The sequence below is a fragment of the Nothobranchius furzeri genome, chromosome 1 (genome assembly GCF_043380555.1).
Source record: "Nothobranchius furzeri strain GRZ-AD chromosome 1, NfurGRZ-RIMD1, whole genome shotgun sequence".
NCBI classification, from domain to species: domain Eukaryota; kingdom Metazoa; phylum Chordata; class Actinopteri; order Cyprinodontiformes; family Nothobranchiidae; genus Nothobranchius; species Nothobranchius furzeri.
Genome location: NC_091741.1, coordinates 55858910 through 55881128, shown reverse-complemented (window position 1 = coordinate 55881128; position 22219 = coordinate 55858910). Strand labels below are relative to the sequence as shown.

Here is a 22219-nt window from a genome sequence, read left to right as displayed (position 1 = left end):
TCCCAAATTATTCAGCTTCAAATGGTAAGTAAGTGTAAAAATGAGACAATCAGATCATCTTTTAGCAGAATGTAAACAAATTCGCTGCTGCTTTTTAGACCGCACACCGGATTGTGAGAATCATCAAAGAAATACCCAAATAATTTCAGATTTAAACATAGATATCATTTGCATCTGCATTTTAGGCTTTTTGTAAGCTTAGCTTTTATGAACACGTCCCCACCTGAGATCAGTGATGCACACCTGCTGTCATCAGAACTAAAAGAAACATAAAGAATAAAAATAGTTGCTTAAATCTTAAAACTGCACCTTGGATGCCCCATCATGTTTGTGTAACATGATCTGGACTCTTAAGAAGATAATAATACCTTTTTATTTGTTATGCAAAAGCCGTAAGCTTTACGATACACTCGTGAAACCAGCTCGTAAAGCTGTTTTTAACACCACTATGGATGAGCGTCTCTGGCCTGAATCAAGTGATGCTTTCTGCTCAGATTTTGTTGACAGGAGGAAACACAAGCCGCTGAATGACACAAAGTCTAGCCAGATAAAGAGAACAGCACAGGTCAGCTAAAACCGACGATAACTTTTTTTTTAAAACCATGATCTTAATTTGACAGGATGGTAGAAGAAATGACGGAGTGACTTTTTACTGAAATGCTCCTGATTAGATGGAACTCTTGTCACTTTAAATATGCTGCAGGTCTGAGTTGTGAGTGGTCTTGTTGCAGAACTCTGAGCTTTAGTCAGTGCTGTGATTGTTTCTGCTGCCCCCACTGGTCACAAGGACTCAATGCAGGGTTAGTTTTTAACACGTTTTGAATGCTTGTGATGTTCTTTCCTCTTTTCTTATGATCTCATAGGTTATTCTGTATGTTTTAACATCATTGTGAGAGTTGCACAAAGCAACATAAATCATGTCTGTTCAAAACCCACATGCTAACGTCACTTTATGTTGAAAAGTGAAGATGTATTTTCTTGTTAATAAAAAAACTTGGAGAAAGAGTCCTGCTGTATTTCTTTCTCCACATAGTTTTTTGCAGTTTTTCTCTAAAATGAATGCATGAGTGCCTAATGACAACATATGTTTAGTTCAACTTCTACTGGTCATACTTCTTTTAAGCTCAAGTCATTTATGCACTTATAGGTGGGTTATCATACATTACCACCACCTTCCATGCGATAGAGAACAGCTATTGTTTAAATAGAAACAAACATGCTAGACCAAACACTACGGGTGTTCACTTTTTACACTTCCTGCAGGGACAAAATAATCAGTATGGTGTTCAGAATATACAGATGTGGCTGAAAATTCCAAAATTGAGAGATATTGGTTGGACAAAAAGTTTGCTTCTTCTATGCTTTTGTATTTTTGTGTAATCATTAGGTTAGTTTGTTAGATTTAGTGGGGTTTTTTCACTTGCCTTTTACAAATGTCAAACTGTGATTAAGGTATGTGAAGTTTCCTGAACATTATGAAAAATATGTATGCCGTGTCCTTTGAGCCACTTGACTTTAGCTTCCATGATGCTGGAAATGGCGTTTATAACCACACTGTTCTTGGATGGTTGAGAGGAGTTCCTCTGGGAGGGTGTTTGGGTACCATTTTGTTTTTGTAACTTTTTCTGAAGCAAACATTTTGTCTCAGTGTTCATTAACTTTATGTTCTCTGATGTTCAGAGGATAAAACTTGCTTCCCCACAGATTTATACTCTTGATAAGTATCAGTAAGCTATAGCTATGTGTTAAAGATCCAACAATTACGTTTAAATAAACATCTTAACTTCTCAGTTCTGAGTGCTGATTGAATTAGACGATGATCGTTGCGTTTGTACTTTATAAATCTGTGTCAATCAAGCATTTATTTAAGATGTTCCAAGAAATTATGAAACGGTGAAGAAATGTACCTGTTAGGCAGATCAGAAACTAAGTCTCTGTTACCATGATGATTAGTTTTTGTGTTTCCCTTTATTATTCATATTATTATTGTTCAGCGTCTTGGGCTTCCTGACAGGGTTGCGGAAGGCGCTTTATAAATAAAGCTTTGATTTGATTTGATTATTATTTTATGTTACAAAGCTCCGAGTTTCCAAACAGAATCTATTTTCCACCAAAGACCGGCGAAGCTGGGGATATGCCTCATTGATGTTCAAGCTGCTCTTTGCTCCTGGGCTTGCCAACTTCACCGTTAATTTCTTTTGGAAGGAGTGTGTTGTGGGAGAACCAGCACACACTCATTTAGAATTAAAACATATCAGCTGCAAAGCTTAAAAGGGTCTCATGAAGACGTCCCAAAACTATATGTGCTCTTTGATAATGTATCAGCCTAAATAATATAGTTGATAAAAATAATTTGACCTATAAATGTTAATTATGTCCCTGAAGGACACCATTTAGAAATGTTGTTGTTTTATATTAATGGTTCTATACTTAGTTTATGATTAAGGGAAATTCATTGGTTACATAATTGTGTCCATTTTTGTGCTTTTTCCTGCTAAAATGAGCAGGAAGGTTTTGTATAGCCACCTGCTGGCCATTGAACGAATTACATCAGTTGTATTCCTTAAGTGTAGTTTTATGATTGAACCAGTGGAGGTCAGTGTTACTCATGTGTTGTACATTACATCTGACGACATAAATATCTAAATGACACACCAGCACAGTCCTATTAGCTATTTCTATTTCTTTCTCATGATGATATATTGAATCTAATTATATTTGATGGTGTTTTTCACGAATACCAATGTAATAAAAGGTTAGGGTTAGGATAAATCTTTTTTACACTAAAATATTGGTTAGTGTCTTTCTAGCTAACAATGCATTTATGAATAAATAAATGCATAATATTTGTCACGGACTGCTACAAAATATAAATACATCACCTGAAATGATGTTTAAATTGACATGAATGTTGGACATTGTTTTCTTAGTTTTGAATCTACTGTCTGCATAAAAACTTATTTCATGGTGGTCCTGTCTAAAAACCTGTGAAACCAGCACTTTACGTGAAAATATAGCTTAAAGAGACAATGTGTAGTTTTTACCATTATTTTTGGAAAAATCCATCAAACTGTTGTTGAAAAAAACAAAATGGTGCCCAGTTGTTGAAAAATATTGGTGGATTTGTAACATATAATGGGCTCGACACACGGGAGGCGACATCGCCTCTCCTCCATTCATTTTCAATGAGACATGCGCGACAAGGCGATAATCGCGGGTCTCCCTCCTACCAAGCGAAACGTGAAAAACGTGCGTGTGAAATTTTGCGCTCGTGCACGTGTCGTGCACAGGCGACCCAGCGATGCGATCCCAGAAAGTTGAAACATTTTCAACTTTTCATCGCTGTCGCTTGGACGAGGACCAATCATCTGAGGTTTCATTCACTGACCAATGAGCGGACAGGATGCTCCGTATACCTCCGAGCAAACATGAAGGAGAAGTTGATTATTATTATGTTTTATATAGTAAAATCACAAGTAAGATTTCACATAACTCTAGCAGCACCTTGTGAAACATCATATCTACCACTTTTTAAACTCAGAACCGCATAAATAACCTTAATTCCCTCCAACCTGACACAGCCAAACAAAACAACGGAAGTTTTGATTTCGCCACGGAACAGAACGCATAGAGGGCTTTGCCCATAAAGTCTCCAGGCGACGCCCTTTTGGTTGTCTTGTTTCTTTCTACAGGAGCCCATGAGGGCAAACTGCATTTACTGATTTGTAACAAATGGTTACTAAACTTTCATCATTCTTAAATGTTGTTGTTTTACACATTTACCTCCTCGCTTGTTACCAGTGATGAAAGGGAGTCTGATGTGCTTGATGTTTTGCTAAATTTTCCTCTCCCCAGGGCTTTTTGACCCTAATGATCATCCATTGGTAAAATCTTACTCTAACACAAAAATACTGCTTGCTTGCAACAATTTATGTACTGCCCCCTATTGCCAGGAAAAATACACACTCACTTTAAGTGGCCTTTGTTGTCCTTTCCCTGGTCAAGATGTCTAGATGGGTGTTTATTAATACAGAAAATACAGACACACACACGGGCCTAGAAATGTATCTCGCCAAATTTATACACAAACAAAAGCAAATGGGAATAGGAACAGTGTATACTACTACTACTACTGATAATAATAATATTAGTAATAATTTTATTAAAATTATTATTATTTAGATAGTAGTTTTCTCTTGTCAGGATTGGGACAGCTCAGTAGGAGGAGCCTGTTTACGTAAAGCGTCAATCACGCTCAGCTGCTGCTGACTGGCTCCTCCCACCCCACTCGCACCACTCAAGCTGGAGGCTGAGACGATGCCGCTGGAGAGGTGACCACCGCCGGCTTGTGAGCCTCATTCCCTCGGACTATGGAAAACGAGCTTGCTGGTATTTAGCGGCTGGCTCTCTCCTCCGGGAACAACTGGTGTTCTTGTGAGCGGCGGCAGCGGTGGTGGTGGTGGTGACGCTGCTGAATAGAAGCGCTTAGTGAGAGCCTTCAGAGGAGGGGGAGGGGACCGCGCCGCGCCGCGCTGCAGCAAGAGGATAAAGAAAGAGCGAAAGGAGAAATCGAGCTATTTTTAATCGGGACTAAGGTTTCGCTGACACCATGAGCAGCGGACCGGATGAGAGCTCTGTGCGGGTGGCTCTGAGGTAAGGATGAGGAGGACCCTCTTATATGATGCTGTCACACCTGCTCTGCTTCAGCATCATTATAAACACACACACAGACTAGAACAGTCCAACCTGATTTAGCCGGAAATAAGACATTAGTGTATTTTCATAAATGTGCTTTTATTTTGAATCCCCTTCCGTTCTATTTAAAGCATATTTATGAATGAGGTGCTGGAGGCTCTCCTGTAGTCAGAACAGGATACTGGACCAGTGGAGGACCAAAACAATCTCTAAATGATTCAGACTGGATCCCTTCCTTCCTTTTGTCTTTAGCATATCTGTGGGGTTTGTGTGTGCTGAGATGTGACCCTTGTTCCTGAGGCCAGAACACGCTTGTCACCTGCAAACCCAGCAGCAACAAAAGGAGAGGAAGAAAACGAGAAGACTAGATGTAGATAGGAGTAGGGTTAGGTGAGCTGATGTTAGTAAATAAGTGTTTGTGGTAAACAGCTGAAACGTCATTGGAGCTGAGTGGAAGAGAGAGAGGACAAAAGCTGCTGGCCTCATGTTTCTCCTCCACTGCCCGGCTTCCTATTGTGCATTCAGACTTTGACCCAGAACTCTGTTTACTTCAGCGACTCAGTTTACAAGCCTGCCTCTTTCCTTTGTAGATAATAAATAATCTATAATAAGCAACCTGGTTTTGTCAGAGAAAACGGTCTAAAACTAAATCCTAATTCAGATGTTGGATTAAATGTAACTAATTCTCAGGTTTAAAAACTTTAAATGTATGGAGATATTTGAAGAAAAACTTAATGATTACTTCATGAAAGTTTTACATTCATTTTAATATTGTTCTTTTTTATTGTTTACATCGTTTTATGAACTTCATCACAGATGCGTAACATCTGCAAAAAGTAAAAATGTAATTGCCGTTTTCTTGCTGTGGGTAATTCCTTCATGTTCGATTCAACAAGGTGTTGAAGACGCTCCTCAGAAGATCTGCTTTTCGTTGACATGAGTGGTCAATCTGCCATCACACAGTTGCTGCACATCCACTATATCAGGAGTGGGGAACCCTGGTATGTGTATGTTTTAACCAGGTGTGTTAAAACAGGGAAACCACAGGGAAACCTGCTTTAACACACCTGGTTTTAATCAGCAGGTCACTATAGGGCTTCTGCAGAGCCTGAAGAGCTGCTGAAAAGGGGTGAATCAAGAGTGTTGGAGCAGGGAAACAACTGAAACATGCAGGATAGTGACCCTCGAGGACTAGGGTTCCCCACATTTACACTATGTGCTGTTCCACCACATCTCAGAGGTTCTGGGCTGGACTGAGATCTGGTGACTGGCGTCCAATGAACTCATGGTCATACTCTAGAAACCAGTTCGAGATGATCTGAGCTTTGTGACTTGATGCTGGAAGTAGCCATCAGAAGATGGGTCTGTGTGGTCATAAAGGGACGGACATGGTTAGCGACAATACTCAGGTAGGCTGTGGTGTTTAATCCTCCCACCGTCCTAGTGGGTGTGACCCCGCACGGAAAGTTGACCATTGAGCAGGGTTGATGGTTTATCCCTTGGGTCCATGTGGCAGGAGTGAGGTGTGAGCACCACCTCACCCCTGCCACATGGACCTCAAGGGATAAACCATCAATCCTGCTCAATGGTCAACTTTCTGCGCGGGGTCACCCATAAAGACAGTGGGAGGGTTAAACCTGGCTTAGGTGGAACTATGGGGTCCAGAACATCTAAATATAATTACACCACCAGCAGCATCTTGAACCATTGATACAGGCAGGATGGATCCACGCTTTCATGTTGTTTCCAAATTCTGATCCAACCATCTGAATGCTGCAACTGAAATACCAGAACAGCAAACATTTTCCAGTCTCTGCTGGTCCTGTGTTAGTCGTAGCCTCGGTTTCATGTTCTTGGCTGTCGGGAGAGACACCTGATGTGGTCTTCTGCTTCAATGTGGAATGTGGTTACGGTATTTAAACTAACTGTTTTTACATAATGCACAGTAACCGTTATTGTGAATCTTTATGTGGTTAAATGTTGGCTCAGTGTACATCTGTTCTTCAGAGCTCAGCTGTAGAGCCTGAAAATGCTTTGTCACTGGCACACACACACACACACACACACTCACTCAGTGAAATCTATTTTATGTCGCTCTGACCTATCCCTGTGAGCTCACTCAGCATCTCCCATCACACCCTCCTGCACCATCGTCTGTTTTAGGCTCTCATTACGTTTCAGATGTTTTTGAACCATCAGCAGTAGTAAAAGTGGATGAATCATCTTAAATTGTTATTTTGGGGGGGGGGGGGGGGGGGGCAAATCAAAGCACTTGAAAAAATAATCTGAAGTACCTTTTCAATTTTGAGTTACCTTTTCAGTTACGTTCAAGACACGGCTCTGAACTGGTAACATGAAAGTACTCAAGGAGCTTCAAGAATTAGTTATTTTAAATTAACGTTCAATCTTTGATGAAAAGAAAAAGTATTTGGGACAACAGTAGCTCAGGAGGTAGAGCGGGTGGTCCAGTAATCACAAGGTCGCAGGTTTGATCCCGGCTCCAATCAGAGAATTCTGCTGTTGTGTCCTTGGGCAAGACACTTAACCTGCCTTTCCTGCTGGTGGTTGTCGGAGGGACCAGTGGTGCCTGTGTTCATCAGGCCTCACCTCTGTCAGTGCTCCCCAGAGCAGCTGTGGCTACATCGTAGCTCATCCCCTCCAGCGTGTGAATGGGTGAATGACTGATAGTGTTGTAAAGCACCTTGGGGGGTTGTAGAACCCTAAGAAGGCGCCATACAAATACAGGCCAGTTACTGCTCTTTTTGTGAAGAAGGTTACTTTTTAACTTTGTAGATATGAGACATAAAAAAATATCTCATATTTGTTGTAAGAAAATATTTGGTTTTCTAGTTTCTAGTTTCTTGGTGTTGAACTGGGTGAGGGTATCATTTGTGTTTTACTGTATTTTCACACAGTAGACAGTTCAAATCACTCATCTAATCCATTGTTACTATAAGTAATTTTATTATTCACGTGTTTTTCTAACAGCAAAACTGAAATGAGACTAAGACCAGAACATCGTTTCAGGTTAATATAGCATTAAGAAATGATCTGTTGCAAAGTAAATACGACCAGATGTGTTCCGTAATCTTTCTAAGCCTTCTGCTGACAGAAGTGGAACCTTAAGACAACGTGTCAAATTTAAATTGAGGATGGTGTCGTTGATCTTCAGTGATGAATGGTAGTCACAGGTTACACCCCACCTATCACTTTATGCCTCTGAGCTAGAGACCGCAGCTTCAGCTGGGTGTTTTCACCTCCATGCATCGCCGTGGCAACATTCTCATTACAATGAAGCTTAATGGTTGTGGTGAACCTGATCTTCACAGCATCAGAGACACAACAGAGTGTCAGCTTCAGCCAACTTCAGCTACCTGCCCCAACCTGCAGTCTCATACGGTCTTTAGCAAGCTGCTAATCCACCATCTTTACAGGTCTACAGTGGTGAAACAAGTGTGTGTGTGTGTGTGTGTGTGTGTGTGTGTGTGTGTGTGTGTGTGTGTGTGTGTGTGTGTGTGTGTGTGTGTGTGTGTGTGTGTGTGTGTGTGTGTGTGTGTGTGTGTGTGTGTGTGTGTGTGTGTGTGTGTGTGTGTGTGTGTGTGTGTGTGTGTGTGTGTGTGTAGGGGAGGTTGACCTTTTCCTGAGGGAGTCAGCAGAGTCATCTCTCAGCTCATCAATATGCCTGAAGTGCAGTTTTAATAATTCACAGCCTGCAGTCAAAGGTAGCTAGTAGCAAGCATCTGGGTCTCATACCCGCTCTTGATGTAACTGATAACTCTTCCTTTTTAATTAGATGCATCACAGCTGGTTGTTTCAAGTGTCTGATTGCAGGACTGTAAAATTTACACTGTAGGGTGTGTGTGTGTGTGTGTGGGGGGGGGGGGGGACACTAATCTTAAAAATAAGAAGTCTGTCAATAAAAACACTCGCCAGTAATTATTCATGCTAATATTGCACATTCAAAAGCAGCGATGCTGCTTCACAGCTCCAGGGTGATCGTGTTTCAGATGTTTATTCACTGCTGTGGAAAGTTTGCACAGTCAGCCTTTTCTGAGTGATGTTCATATTCTTCTGAAAATCTCTGTATGTTTGCATCTCTGTCATCATCCTGTGTCCAATTTGCTATGACTCACACGGTTATGTTTGCTTAACACAACATAATTAAATTGTGATTAAAAAACAATAATGTAAGGAAAGGGAGAGAAAAAGAACAGGAAAGGGGTAAATCAGTGGATCGCAGGAAAGGCGGAATAAGTAGAAAGGTCACACCAAAGCAGCTTGAACAAGTGAGTTTTTGCTGCTTTTTAAAGGAGACAACTGAGTCCACTGATGATTAAGAACTGAAGCCAGTAAATAGGACCGACCCAGAAGTTGTTTGTTTTACCCTTAAGAAGCCACGGTATCTTTTTATTTTACTTTGGCGGGTAAAGAAGGCTAGAGGTTAAAGTGCATGTCAAGTGTGCCTCAGAGTCTTACCCCACCCACGTATCAATTTTGAAAACTGCAACATTAGTAGGCGTTGCCTGGAGGACCGAGAGGGCGGAGCCGTGGCAGTGACGAAGAGACGGCTAACTAGACGAAGCTAGCTCCCTTCACTCTGAGCAGTCATTAGAAGTGGAGGACGTTTCTCCCCCTCCTTACCCAGACACTCGAGAAGAAAGGGACCAAGTCTATTTGGAGGAGACAAGCGGACATGAGCCTTATTGTTTTGAGCTTGTGAGTTGCCTGAAATTACTGGAACCGACCCAACAGACCCATCTCTGAACGTAAGTAGCCGTTAGCCATAGCATTGGATTAGCTGCAGGGTTTGTCTCCATGGCCCTAAAAAGCTAGTATTCAGCATGTTTTAGAGATTTATCTGCATCAACACACCTGGTTTTAATCAGCAACAAACAGCTGAGCTGCTTAACAGCTTATCTAACCTGTTAAAGCAGGAAAATCCACTGAAACGTGCTGGATAGCAGCTCTCCAGGAGATCTGGGCTCAAGCTAGTCTGCTGCATAAAGTTATGAAAATATACCATGAGAAAATTATTCTGTAATGTGTTCAGCCCATTAAAACTGCCCTGATTTCATTATTTATTTACTGATACTAGCTGCTCTTGGTTGCAGGTGATCCTCTGGTGTCTGCAGCTGGTCTCCTGCTGATGTCGTCGGGATCAGGAACTTCCAGAAGAATGTGCCTTTCAATGACTCTTTCCCCCTTATTTGTTATATTAATTAAATAAATCTCAATTTATATATTTCCTGTTTTTGTTCATGTCCATAAATACTTAAAACATGCTTGAAATTAAAACGAGCTTTTAACAGTGAGGTGCTAGTTTAGTTCATCACAATAGAGCTAGTTAAACATGCGACAATGTGATAATTCAATTAATGTAATTTATAAATATCCATTAAAATATCAAAACTGGAATCAAAATGAGATATTTGGCAGCACAAAAAACTTGTCAAACACAATATTTATTATAATAATTGTAGGCAGACAGGAGACAGAGCTGATGGAGGTTCTCAGTCATCGAAGGATGGCTGAAGGCTTTCCAGGAACAGGAGGTGTGGTGTTGTCTCTTCTCTCTCTATTCTGCCAGATGAGCTGATAGGTTACAGGTGTGTGAGGACATCCTCATGCTGTCATAACCAGATGACAGGAGTTATCAGGTGATCAGCCAGGCTAATGATGAGATGCAGAAAGAAAACAAATCATGCAGAAAGAAAACAAATCCAGGACAGTGTACAGTAATAAAAATAATATGTGGTGTTGCTTACCTTATGTGCTCTTATAGAGTTATTAACGTGTGCCTGCCTCATGGTGTAGAGTCCATATTTTGCTGAGTGTCCTGCAGTAATGCAGGTTATTAGTTAATTTACTTTTGATAGCAAAAACAAAATATTTAATTTAAAAGTTATTTACCTGGTGAATCAGCTCACACCTGGTGGTGACCACCAAGTGTCACAGGGCCAGAATCAGTAGCCTCCTTCATGATGTAATCACATACTTATTTAATTGTTAATATCTTAAAAATTCAGAAATGTTTTAATTTTTTTTACCTTGAACAGTTCACTGAGCTTGCACTGTCACTGAGGTGGAAGCTGGAATCAACAGCAGACACCTCACACCGTGGTCTTTTCAGGAGGTGTGGATGCTCTGGGACCTTCTGGAAGATGAATTTCTGTCATGGTCCCTGTGTCACAAGACACTGAGGCTGTGAGCTCTATAAAAACAAAGAAGCAGCACATTTATAAATGTTTAAAAGAGCATAAAATCACTTGTAACAATCTGTAAAACAAATTAAAACTAGAAGGTAATAAAATGTTTACATAGAAGATTATTAAAAATAATTCACCTTTGCTACGGGTAACACCACGTCAGCCTGGACAAGTGCATTCTTGCAGATTACTAAATCAGTCTGACAGCCAGTGTCTTGGGTAGATTTAGCCTGAAAAAAAATAGAAGCACATTGATGTTTATAAAGTCAGATAAAATACAAAAGAAACTGTCCCATATAGGCGCTTTATAACATTCCTAGTGTGTGATGTTATTATAAAGTAAAAGTCAGTCACATATGATGTGGAGACCCTGAAATGCGACCTCTTGAACAGAATTCCTCACGGAACCGGGTCACGCTGTGCTAGATTTCACGCTGTAACGCTGTCTGTCAACTAGTGCTGCGTCAGTTTAGAGTCACTGTTGCTGAATTACCGACTGACACAAAAACAACCCGAATTTTCTCTGAGCCTGACAGTCATGTGGACCGTTTTGTCGGCCAGGGCTTCGAGATATGTTCCGATTCGCCGCTGATTCTAACCTTACATCCCGTTCCACATTTTGGGAACTTGACAAAATAGCCCGAAGGCAGTGCAGACTGATATTAGCTAAATGGAGTGAACCACGTCTCTCAAACTTTGCATTTAGGTAGGAAATTGTCTTTAGAAGATGTTAAAACGTTTATTTAGCTTACTCACCTCAGACTGTAGCCCGTCATGGTGGGGGAGCAGAGTCGGTGGGCTGCATCTAAATCGCGGAAGAGCCACGGTGGGCACAGCCTCCCTCTTGGAACGGAGACGTGCAGAATCGCGGGTAAAATGCTGGTTGCAAACTACAGCACCAGGCGGGAGCTGAATCTTTTCCAGACACGCAACCACTGGCGCCTAATTTCTAAGTCCAGCGGAAAGGAGTGCAACCCGACAGAGCTCCGCAACCATACTACACTACACAATCTCACCATGCTAACACGATATGGAGCACTAAACCCGAACTACTTTCCTAATTACACTAACAGCCAAACAGTAACTAAACTACAATATCCAACAGCCAAGCTAACACTAAATAAGTATGTATAACACTAAAAGCTATGCTAAAGACTAGGGTATGCTAATGCTATATGCTAATGCTGAACTACGGCTAGCCTCCTACACTCTCATGCAAATCCAACTCCCAACTCGCCACAAGGCGTGGCCGAGACTCCCGATGCTTTTATAACGTTGACACAGAGCTGCTACGTAGTACTCTACTGGATTACGTAGTATCTTACTCTTTAGCCATTGGCTAAAATTTATTCAAAATGAGTCAAATTCTATGTTTTAAGCTGAAGGTGGAGCTATACTGTGGTATTTAGGCAGAATTTTTAATTTTTTAAGAAAATGCACCAAAATGCTAAAATAATGAATACACACATTTAAAACACTATTAGACACTCATTTATACAGTTCATCAGCAAAAAAAAGTTAATTTAGACGTTACTTGCTCTTTAACATTGAGCTAACAATGCTAACAGTAAATTAAAGCAAACAGTCGGTACTAAAAATATCTCAAGCTTCTTTTTCAATTAACATCAACACAATATCACAGTTAAATGTGTGTGAAGTGATGTTGAAGTTGATGCTGCAGTTAAGAATGTGACCTCCCTGTCACAGATGACTAGCCTGGCAAGCCAGACTAAATAAATGTATTTAAATTTAAATTTTTGCTTTGCAAAGCAAGAATTTGGTCTAGTTCACTAGGCTAACAGATGACTGCTTTGAGGACAAAACACTGCCACAACAAACATGCATCCTGCCTACAGACACAGGTAATGGTCAGCAGGATATGTGTGTTAGGCTGCTTTTGTTTCGTAACAGACTTGGTAGTCTAGTGGTTAGAGTCACTACTTAGCATGCTGTTTTTTCACCGGTTTGACTCCCCGTTTCAGCAGTAACTTATTTATTTTTTAGCTACACTTGCAAGTATTATGTTTTCAACCCTTTATCGGTAAACTGTTTAAGGACTAATCTGTCTTTTTACTTTCCAAGGTTATTTGACCAGTGTGGGTCCATGTGAGGTAAGCAGAGGAAATCCACTATGCTGCTTGGAAATGACCAAATTCAAAGATCTTTAGAGACACAAAATAATTTGCAGAAAATAGTCAATAAAACAAAATATATATATATAAATAAAAGATTTGCTTCAGCTTGCTAATAAAGTTATTGCCAACATCGGGAGTCAAACCGGCAGCAGGACATGACAAAACAAGATGAAAAGCAGATCTATCCACTAGACCACTAATGCATTCATTGAGTTGCCTAAGACGCTGTTGCAGGCGTGTATTGTTGGAGCTGGCATGGGCGGAGCTTCACTGAAACAGTTTCATTTCAGGGTATCAATTCAGGATGACGAAAATAACTTATATTTAAGATAAAATAACATCTCAATAGTGCCACTGGTAATATTTTATTATACATTTAGTCTACCTTTGCTCTCAAAGATTTAAAATGGCATGATCTGGCTCCTGTAATAAATACAAACAGTGTGCAGACCTAATAAGCCCTGCCCCTTTGACCTTTCTGGATTATGTTTACAGTCAAAAGCCTGTTTGCCTGCTGCCCTGACACAAAAGCTGCCTGTGCTCATATGTTTTGTGCACACATGCATGAACCATGTGTCCTTCCAGGCATTTTCATTATTAATATTTATGAAACAACTCAAGTGAGGTAAAAAGCAAAGCGAGCTGGGACAGTCTTAACTCCCATCCAGCCAGTACTTAATTAGTGGAGTATTATGGAGCAAAGCTTTAGTTGAAACTGTGTTTCTGCTCATGTTGACTCTGAACGGGCCTTGCTATCAATCACTATGCTGCTATCTATAATCATTTTGAAAGAGTATTCCCTGTAAAGCCGGGTGTACAATGTGCGACCTTTTCACTTTTTTGTGCCGATTTTCCACTCGTGCGAGAATCCACGAGATCGGGGCGAGTTTTGCGCCGAGCGTCGTGTAGTGTACAGGGGGTTACGAGAGGCGATTAACACCACGTGACCAGCTGCCGATCAGCAATCGTGAGCTCGCACAGACTTCTGGCGTGTTTAATATTTCGCTCGTAGTGAGGGTATCGCACTGTTGAAGCAGCGCTGCGAGCAGCTGCGACCCAAAATGTATCAGAACCGCTCACGGCGCATGCGCAATCCTTCATCAACACCGCTCGCCCGCTATTTCCCTAATAACACACGTTGTTCGTTTTTGTTTCTACATGTTTTTTTACTCCCAAAAATTGTCAAGAAAGTGTGTTTGTCGTGTTCATGTCAAATTAAACTGATCACAAAACACAGATTTACTTTCTTTATTTCGTTTTCCTCATCCAACCCCCATAAATCCCTGTGTGTCCTGCAGCACTCCCGAAGGACAACAGGCAAAACAAGACAAAAAAGTCTGACGTGTTGAGTAAAAAGCTGCTATTTTTAGCATATTTTTAGGGCCGACGTGTTGCTACCAAACGTACAGTGTGAGCAGTCAGATCGCATCCGAGAACTGGGTCGTGCAGTGTGAGCGCATGACTCGTGACATCTGCCCTGCGAGGAAGTCGTACAGTTTGAGCTGAAGCTGAGTGCTACGAGTGAAAAAGTCGCACAGTGTACGCCCGGCTGCAGTCTTCAGTGCTTGGTGTGAGTGAGTGAGTGAGTGAGTGAGTGAGTGAGTGAGTGAGTGAGTGAGTGAGTGAGTGAGTGAGTGAGTGAAATCATGTACTCAAATGTCCTTTGTGGCTTGTGCCGGCCCCTTGTGCCTACTGAGTGACCTTTGACCCAGGAAGCATTCAGATTAGTGATCCACTGAAAATATTCTGTTAAGTCCTGTGAGATGATAGTGGTCAGCCGCAACACAAATGGCTGCAGTGGTGGAAACTAAAGTTCTGAGTCAGCAACATTAATTCTGTCTTTATAGTGTTTTTCCTTTAGGACCTTTTGGATCCGTCAACCTTGCGTCGTTCCAAAGTCTCTGGGATTTGCACACTCGATTCAGGCCAAATTCATCATGCAGACTTTAAAAATTTCGATTCTGCTAAATATCCAATCCAATCCAATTTTATTTATAAAGCACATTCAACAAGGCATTACAACCAAACAAGGCGCTGTACACTAAAAATGTTAGTTAATTAAACCGGTGTTATACAAACATGTCGAACACAGATAAAAGATAAAAAGGAAATACAACAAAATTCCCAAAAGCTAACAGCTAAAAATCAATAAGACACAGGGAGAATAAAAAATTAGAAAAACATTTTAAAAAAGAACCTCAATAATACGGAAGTTGATATTTGTGGAATCCATTTTTAAACAGTGCAGATGTAAGTGATGTTCATAATTATGTGGTATAAGCTAGGTTGAAGTTGTGAGTTTTCAGGCGTGATTTAAAAATGCTAGCTGTTGGTGCTTGCCTCACTAGCAGTGGTAATGCGTTCCACAGCTTCGGTGCACAGACAGAGAAAGCCCTTTCTCCACGGCTTTTTAAACGTGCATTTGGAACAGCTAGAAGGAGCTTATCTTCAGACCTGAGAGCACGCGGCGGGTTGTAGAAATGGACAAGTTCACACAGATATGGAGGAGCTTGATGGTTCAAGGATTTGTAAATCAGAAGCATAATTTTGAAATTTATCCTGAACTGCACGGGCAACCAGTGGAGAGATTTCAGAATTGGAGAAATGTGTTGTCTTCTGTCAGCTCCAGTCAGCAACCTAGCTGCTGAATTCTGGACCAGCTGAAGTCTAGAAAGAGCTGCTTTACTGATGCCATATAAGCAGGAGTTGGAGCAATCCAGCCTTGAGGTGATGAAAGTGTGGACCACGGATTTCAGAAGATGGACACTCAGGATGTGCTTTAGGTTCGAGATGTGTCTTAGTTGGTAAAAACATGATTTAACTGTGTTATTGACCTGGGCATCCATCTTCAGAGCCTGGTCCATTTTTACTCCAAGGTTGGAGATTACAGAGGATACATTAGGTGAGAGATAGTTGAGGTCAGGTTGATGAGTCGCCGTGGTAAATAGTCTAAATGTTTTCTTTGTCAACACCAAAGGAACGCAGCATTCAATGAAACAGCAAATTTTAGAAATATTTTCACTCTGGTCCAGATAAATCAGCTGTGTAAACCTGCTATTACATACAAAAGAGCTGTTTTTTAATTTTACAGCTTAAAATTAGATAACATGCTAGAAAAATCAAGCAAATCTTTGAGAATAAAACTATTTTTGTTTTTATGTCTAATACATTTTATACCAACTCAGGATCTTCAAACACGAGTTAAAACCTCTTCTTCACTCTCCATTAAAGCTGCAATAGCAAATCGTCCACTTGATACCAGAACACGCATTGTCACAGTCAACGAGGGCGCGCTAAACACCAGTTGTCGTTTTAGTCATTTACATCTTTTGTCGTCCATGACTTCAAATGGTGTTTTTTTCTTTTTGGGACTTTGGTAATTTGTTCTAAAGTTGAAGTGGTAGCAGCCGGCTGTTTCTCCTTTGACATTGCAGAATGCACAAGCGCGTAATGAGTGGAGGATCAACTGAATGGTCTAGTCGTTGGTTTCCAACCGAGCCATGCTATTGGTGCCGTATATCTTCATTGGTGTGGATGACAGGCCAAACTAGTGATCTAGTGCTGGTCAGCATGCTGGTGGTTTGGAAACTCTGGCCTAAGGAACTTGTTTTAGCTTTAGGGATTTAAAGAATGTCATGGACGTGTCCTCTGTAGGCATATGTTGTTTTAAAATTCTTATGTCAACATGTGCTGCTCATTCTTACCTCACAAACACGTTAGTAATCCACCCTCTCAGCCTGCTTTCACGCAAAAAATGTTTGGGGGACTTGGTTTGACACTTTTGTCTGGTTTGGCTCACTTGGTAACAGCAGCTCGTTTGAGGCAGCGTTGCCCAAAACAAGCACAGATCATGGAGGAAGAAAGTATCAGCCAAAGGAAACCAAGCTCATTGATTGAAAACAGAAATCTATCTGTCTTAGCTAGCTTGTTTACAATGAAAACAAACAGCTGCCGTGCCAAGTCCTCTGAATATACCAGTACACTCCTGCACCTCTTCATCACTCCACATCCGCCCACGAGACAATTTCTGTTTCCGTCTGCTTATTCTGATTTGTGCTAGCTGTATTTCTTCAGCTTACTTCCTCTCTTTGGTTTGCTAGGTAGTGTGCCTGCTGATCAAACTATAGGCATTTTCACACCAGCTGTGTTTAGTCTGTTTAAATCGAAACCTTGTCCACTTTCCCTCTGTGGTTCATATTGTTTTTGCAGGCATTAACGCTGTGACTGTGGAGCATAAGAACTGTACTGCGATGTACTGTGTACTGTGGGAGGTGGTCTTGGTTCGGTTATATTGTGAACATAATTCAACCTTGATCCAACACAAGGACCACGTGTACAATCAAAGTTTGTTTTACCTCTGACTCGCTTGTTGGATTCGTCCCATTTGAATCTCCACTTTGCCCATCAAACACAGCAGAAATAATGCTGGTAGCAGTGTGTTTTTGTCCTGCAGACTATCATCAGCCTGTGAACTGAACTCGTTATGTTCCCAACAGAGAGGACGATAGGTTGTAAACATCTCTTCTCGTCTTCTTGCCTATCCGGGGCCGGGTCGCGGGGGCAGCCTCCCAACTAAGGAGTTCCAGACTGTCCTCTCCCCAGCCACCTCCACTAGCTCCTCCGGCAGCACCCCAAGGCGTTCCTGGGCCAGTTCAGAGATGTACTTTCTCCAACATGTCCTGCGTTGACCGGGGGCCTCCTGCTGGCAGAACATGCCTGCAAAAACCTCCCTGGGGAGGCGTCCAGGAGGCATCCTGACAAGATACCCAAACCACCTCAACTGACTCCTTTCAATATGGAGGAGCACCAGCTCTACTCCAAGTCTCCCCTGAATGTCCAAGCTCCTCACCCTATCCCTAAGGCTGAGCCCAGCCACCCCGTGGTGAAAACTCATTTTGGCCGCTTGTATCCGCGATCTCGTTCTTTCGATCATTACCTCAAGCTCATGACCATAGATGAGGACTGGGCGGTAGAAGGACCGGTAAATCGAGAGCCTGGCTTTCTGGCTCAGCTCCTTCTTCACCACAACAGATTGGCTCAGCGTCCGCATCACTGTAGACGCCGAACCAATCCGCCTGTCGATCTCCCGATCCCTCCTTCCCTCACTCGTGAACAAGAACCCGAGATACTTGAACTCCTCCACTTGAGGCAGGACCTCTCTCCCGACCCGGAGTTGGCAAGCCACCCTTTTCCGGTCGAGAACCATGGTCTCAGACTTGGAGGTGCTGATCCTCATCCCAGCAGCTTCACACTCGGCTGTGAACCTCCCCAGCAAGAGCTGTAGGTCAGAGCCCGATCAAGCTATGAGAACCACATCATCCACAAAAAGCAGAGATGAGATTCTTCTGCCACCAAACTCCACACCCTCAACACCACAGCTGCACCTAGAAATCCTGTCCATAAACGTTATGAACGGGACTGGTGACAAAGGGCAGCCCTGGCGGAGTCCAACCCTCACTGGGAACAGGTCAGACTTACTGCCGGCTATGCAGATCAAACTCACACTCCTCTGGTACAGGGACTAAATGGCCCTTAGCAAAAGACCATCCACCCCATACTCCTGGAGTGCCCTCCACACGGTGCCTCTGGGGACACGGTCATAAGCCTTCTCCAAACCCACAAAACAGATGTTGATTGGTTGGGGAAGCTCCCAAGACCCCTCCATCACCCTAGCAAGGGTAAAGAGTTGGACGAAAACCCCATTGCTGCTTCTCTATCTGAGGTTCAACTATCGACCAGACCCTCCTCTCCAGTATCTTGGAGTAGACCTCATCTCTTTTGGAAACATAATTTATCACACAAACTGTGAGACTTTTTACTGACAAAGAAATAACCATATTCTAATTTCATGCTGCTTTGCCTCAAAGTCATTCAGCATCTAAAAATATGTCGTGTTGTTGTCAGGTGGTGATTTTGTTTTTTACAGAAAATGTGAGCCCTGTTCTCACATTTCTGCCTCCTGGGCTCAGATGTTTGTTTCTGATGAGTTCACTCATCTGGACCTGGTTTCTGAACTCACAGAAGCTATAATTAGATCCAGAAACACAAGTCAGAGTTGAAATGTAATGATGATGATGCACACTGAAGATTGGCCGCATCTCGGGAGGTGAATCGATTGGCTGATAGGAGTGACATCAGCGAGCACTTTGATCGGATGTGATTCAGGAAGGATGACATCAGCAGCAGAGTAGCAACAAGCTGACTTCTTTCTTTGTTTTAGTTTCTTCCTCACAAATAGAACGTATAAAAAGCTGAAATAACTTTTTTCATCTTTCATACATTTTATTATTTTAGATTTCTTAATTTTTAAGCAATTAGAAGTGGAGTGATGTAGTCTTTGGATGCATCGCCATGCAGACCTCAACAATTCAGAAGAAAATTAAGCAGTAGTGCACTATAGTGAACGAGTGACTAGTGAGGTAATTCCAGTTGGTGTGTCTAAAAGCATTTCTCCTTAAGGACACAGACAAATCTCTCGATTGGTTTAAATCTCTTTCTCTCCTCTCTGCTGCATTAGTTTGGTGAATCGAGTCATGTTAACGCTCAGATAAACAAATTAATGAAGATCTTGGCAACAACTGAGCTTTGGCTGTAGTGTAATAAATATATGTAATAGGGCTGCAACAAACGATTATTTGGCTAATCGATGAATCGGATGGGGTCTCGACACGATTAATCGATTAATCGGATTACATAGGGACATTTTTAAAAACTGCTAGGGAAACGTTATTTCTCTCCGTCCTTCACTAAACACAATATTATTAAAAAACAGTTCAATAGCAGAAAAACAACATGCCATCACCTAAATTGTCTTATAAGGTGTATAGACAGAGACCCTAAGCTACACCTATCTGTGACCTAAAATGCTTGGTCCAAGTTAAACAGCTTAAGGGCAATTCTCATCTGTTTTGTTTGATCTCATCTGTTGACATTTATTATAACTGGGGATGCCAAACAACTAATTTTTAAATGTAATTAAACATAGGCTGTGAATTAATCAAAATTAATCACTATTTCCAAAAATGACTGAAAAAATACCAAATAAAACAAAAGTAAATGAATGCCATCCTTCTTGCGATGATGCCCTGGGCAACTGCCATAAAGTCACATCAAGAAATGCTGCTGATCATTCCAATGATCCCAAATAGACTCACATTAGGCCACATGTAAGCAACTGAACCCAAAAATATATTAACCAGTATATAACTGCACTCTCACACAACACAACAGTTAGGACTCCTCCCTCCCTTTTAAAAGCGTTTTCGCTTCTGAGGACATTGTGGTTGTAAAACCACATGCTAGTAGTCTGGCCCCGGTGTGATCAACCAGTTTCTGCGGGAATGTGACGGCGGAACTGGTTCGCAGCAGCGCAAGTCCCCCCCCGCCCATCCAACAGCGTCGCGCTTACGATTTTATAGACTTTTTTTTTTCAAGCTTAGGGCATGTCTAGCCTGTGTAATAGTCCGGGGCTTGGGTGAATCACTTTTGACAAGTTTTTAACTTACCCAGACACCGAGCTCTCTCCCTCCTCGCTGATGATTCTGACATGCTTGCGTTTAAGATGCTGCATCATCACCGTAGTACTCCCGTGCCATGCTAAGTCTGACCTACAAACGTTGCAGGTAACGAATTTCTTCGCCTGATTTAACTGAAAATGCTCCCAAACTTTAGAAGTTTTTACTTTTTTTTGGGTCTCGCTGCTTCTGCCATGTTCCTCTTCCAAACACCTGCCGGCTCTCCGGTCTGCGCGCAACGGCGGGCGGGAGGGGAGGGGGCTTTTGGAAGAGTTGTGCAACACAACAAATCGATGACGCAATTCGCTGCCAACGCTTTTAGTAATCGATTTTCATCGAATGTTTCGATTCGTTGTTGCAGCCCTAATATGTAATAAATAAATATATGTACTGTAATACATATAAATCATTCAATGATCGTTGAGTTGACAAAGTGGATTTCTGTATTTAAATTTATTTAGCTTCTTCTGATTAAAAATGTTCTGTTAACCATTGTGTGTGTGTATGTGTGTGTGTGTGTGTATATGTGTGTGTGTGTGTGTGTTCTCGTCTATACATCAAAGTAAGGACCAATGACAGGCTTTTTACCTGCAGACTGACATTAGTACCAAAGCGAGGACATTTTGCTGGTTCTCACTTTAGTTCAATGCAACAGAGCTCTACTCGTTCGTTTTAGAGGGATGGTGTGAATTAAGTTTTAGGTAGGGTAGGAGTAGACTGTTAGGGCTAGGCACGATCCAGTCACTAAAATGAAAGGATGTCAATGACAGTCATAACGTCTGCCAGACCAATGTGTGTGTGTGTGTGTGTGTGTGTGTGTGTGTGTGTGTGTGTGTGTGTGTGTGTGCGCATGTGTGTGTGTGTGTGTACGTGTCTACGTCTAAATTCAGTCTGAACAGCTAATTTGCGGTGCTGGTGGATAAGATCTCAGGGTGAAGGGTGTCTGGTCAGGATCTCATCTCTGTTTTATGCAGATGATGTTTTTTTAGGCATCTTAAGCTATGGCATTATAAAATGATTAAACTGTTTCAAAATCAAGTCCATCAATTGACTGATTTTTTTCTCATTAATAATTTTTACTTGTGTTAAATAAAAAAAATGAAGTGTTGACCATTAATGTATTATTTTTCACTGTTGACTTTCAGTTATACTTTCACACATTAAGGAATTGCTAGTTTAAATGTATTTTTGAAAACCATTTAAACAGTATGATAGGAAATAAGTGGTCCAGTTTTAATTAAATGAAATGTGAAAATTGCTTCTATTAAAGGTTTTGACTTTAAATAAAACATTTTTGCTGCATGCATGACTCTTCAGTCATCAGAAAGCTGCATCCAGAGAAAAAGAAAAGCCCAGATTATGTAACATCAGGGCCAGGGGTGTCATGCATGCTGTTCTTGTGTAAATGTGCTGAATGATAAATTCTCACAAATTCCCTTCCTAATCTTCCCCACCTCTGGTCCTTTTCTTTATTCTATTTCTTATCTTTTCTCAAACAAGCTCTAAATGCCAAATAGATGAATGTGTTGAGACATTATTATGTAAGGTGTTTGAGTTAAACCTTTGGGGGCCTCGATTTCTGCTCCCATGAATTAGAATGAACATGTTTGCATTGATATGTAGTTACATTACAGCTGGCATGAAAATCTTTATTCAAACCTGTGAAACG

At 41.5% G+C, this 22219-nt stretch overlaps 1 protein-coding gene and 1 long non-coding RNA gene across 6 annotated transcripts in view; one reads left to right on the top strand and one right to left on the bottom strand.

Moving 5' to 3' along the window:
* Positions 1 to 4271: 4271 nt before the first annotated feature.
* LOC107383678 (kinesin-like protein KIF21A) overlaps positions 4272 to 22219 on the top strand; it is a 54806-nt gene continuing 36858 nt past the window's right edge. For 3 of the 4 annotated variants that reach the window (XM_015956442.3, XM_015956433.3, XM_015956430.3), the window contains exon 1: positions 4272 to 4653. In XM_015956442.3, the coding sequence (XP_015811928.3) occupies positions 4610 to 4653 (44 nt within the window). In that variant the 5' untranslated portion in view covers positions 4272 to 4609. The remainder of the gene's footprint in view (positions 4654 to 22219) is intronic. The other variant, XM_015956452.3, reaches the window with a different exon arrangement.
* On the bottom strand, positions 10138 to 11795 carry LOC139068780 (uncharacterized). Of its 2 annotated transcripts, XR_011520054.1 has the most exons (6): positions 11658 to 11795; positions 11039 to 11131; positions 10743 to 10906; positions 10606 to 10669; positions 10461 to 10531; positions 10138 to 10365 (listed from the first exon to the last, which is right to left on the bottom strand). It is a non-coding gene; the product is annotated as an uncharacterized lncRNA (long non-coding RNA). The 2 variants fall into 2 exon arrangements; XR_011520053.1 differs by lacking the exon at positions 11658 to 11795 and having other exon boundaries at positions 11039 to 11178.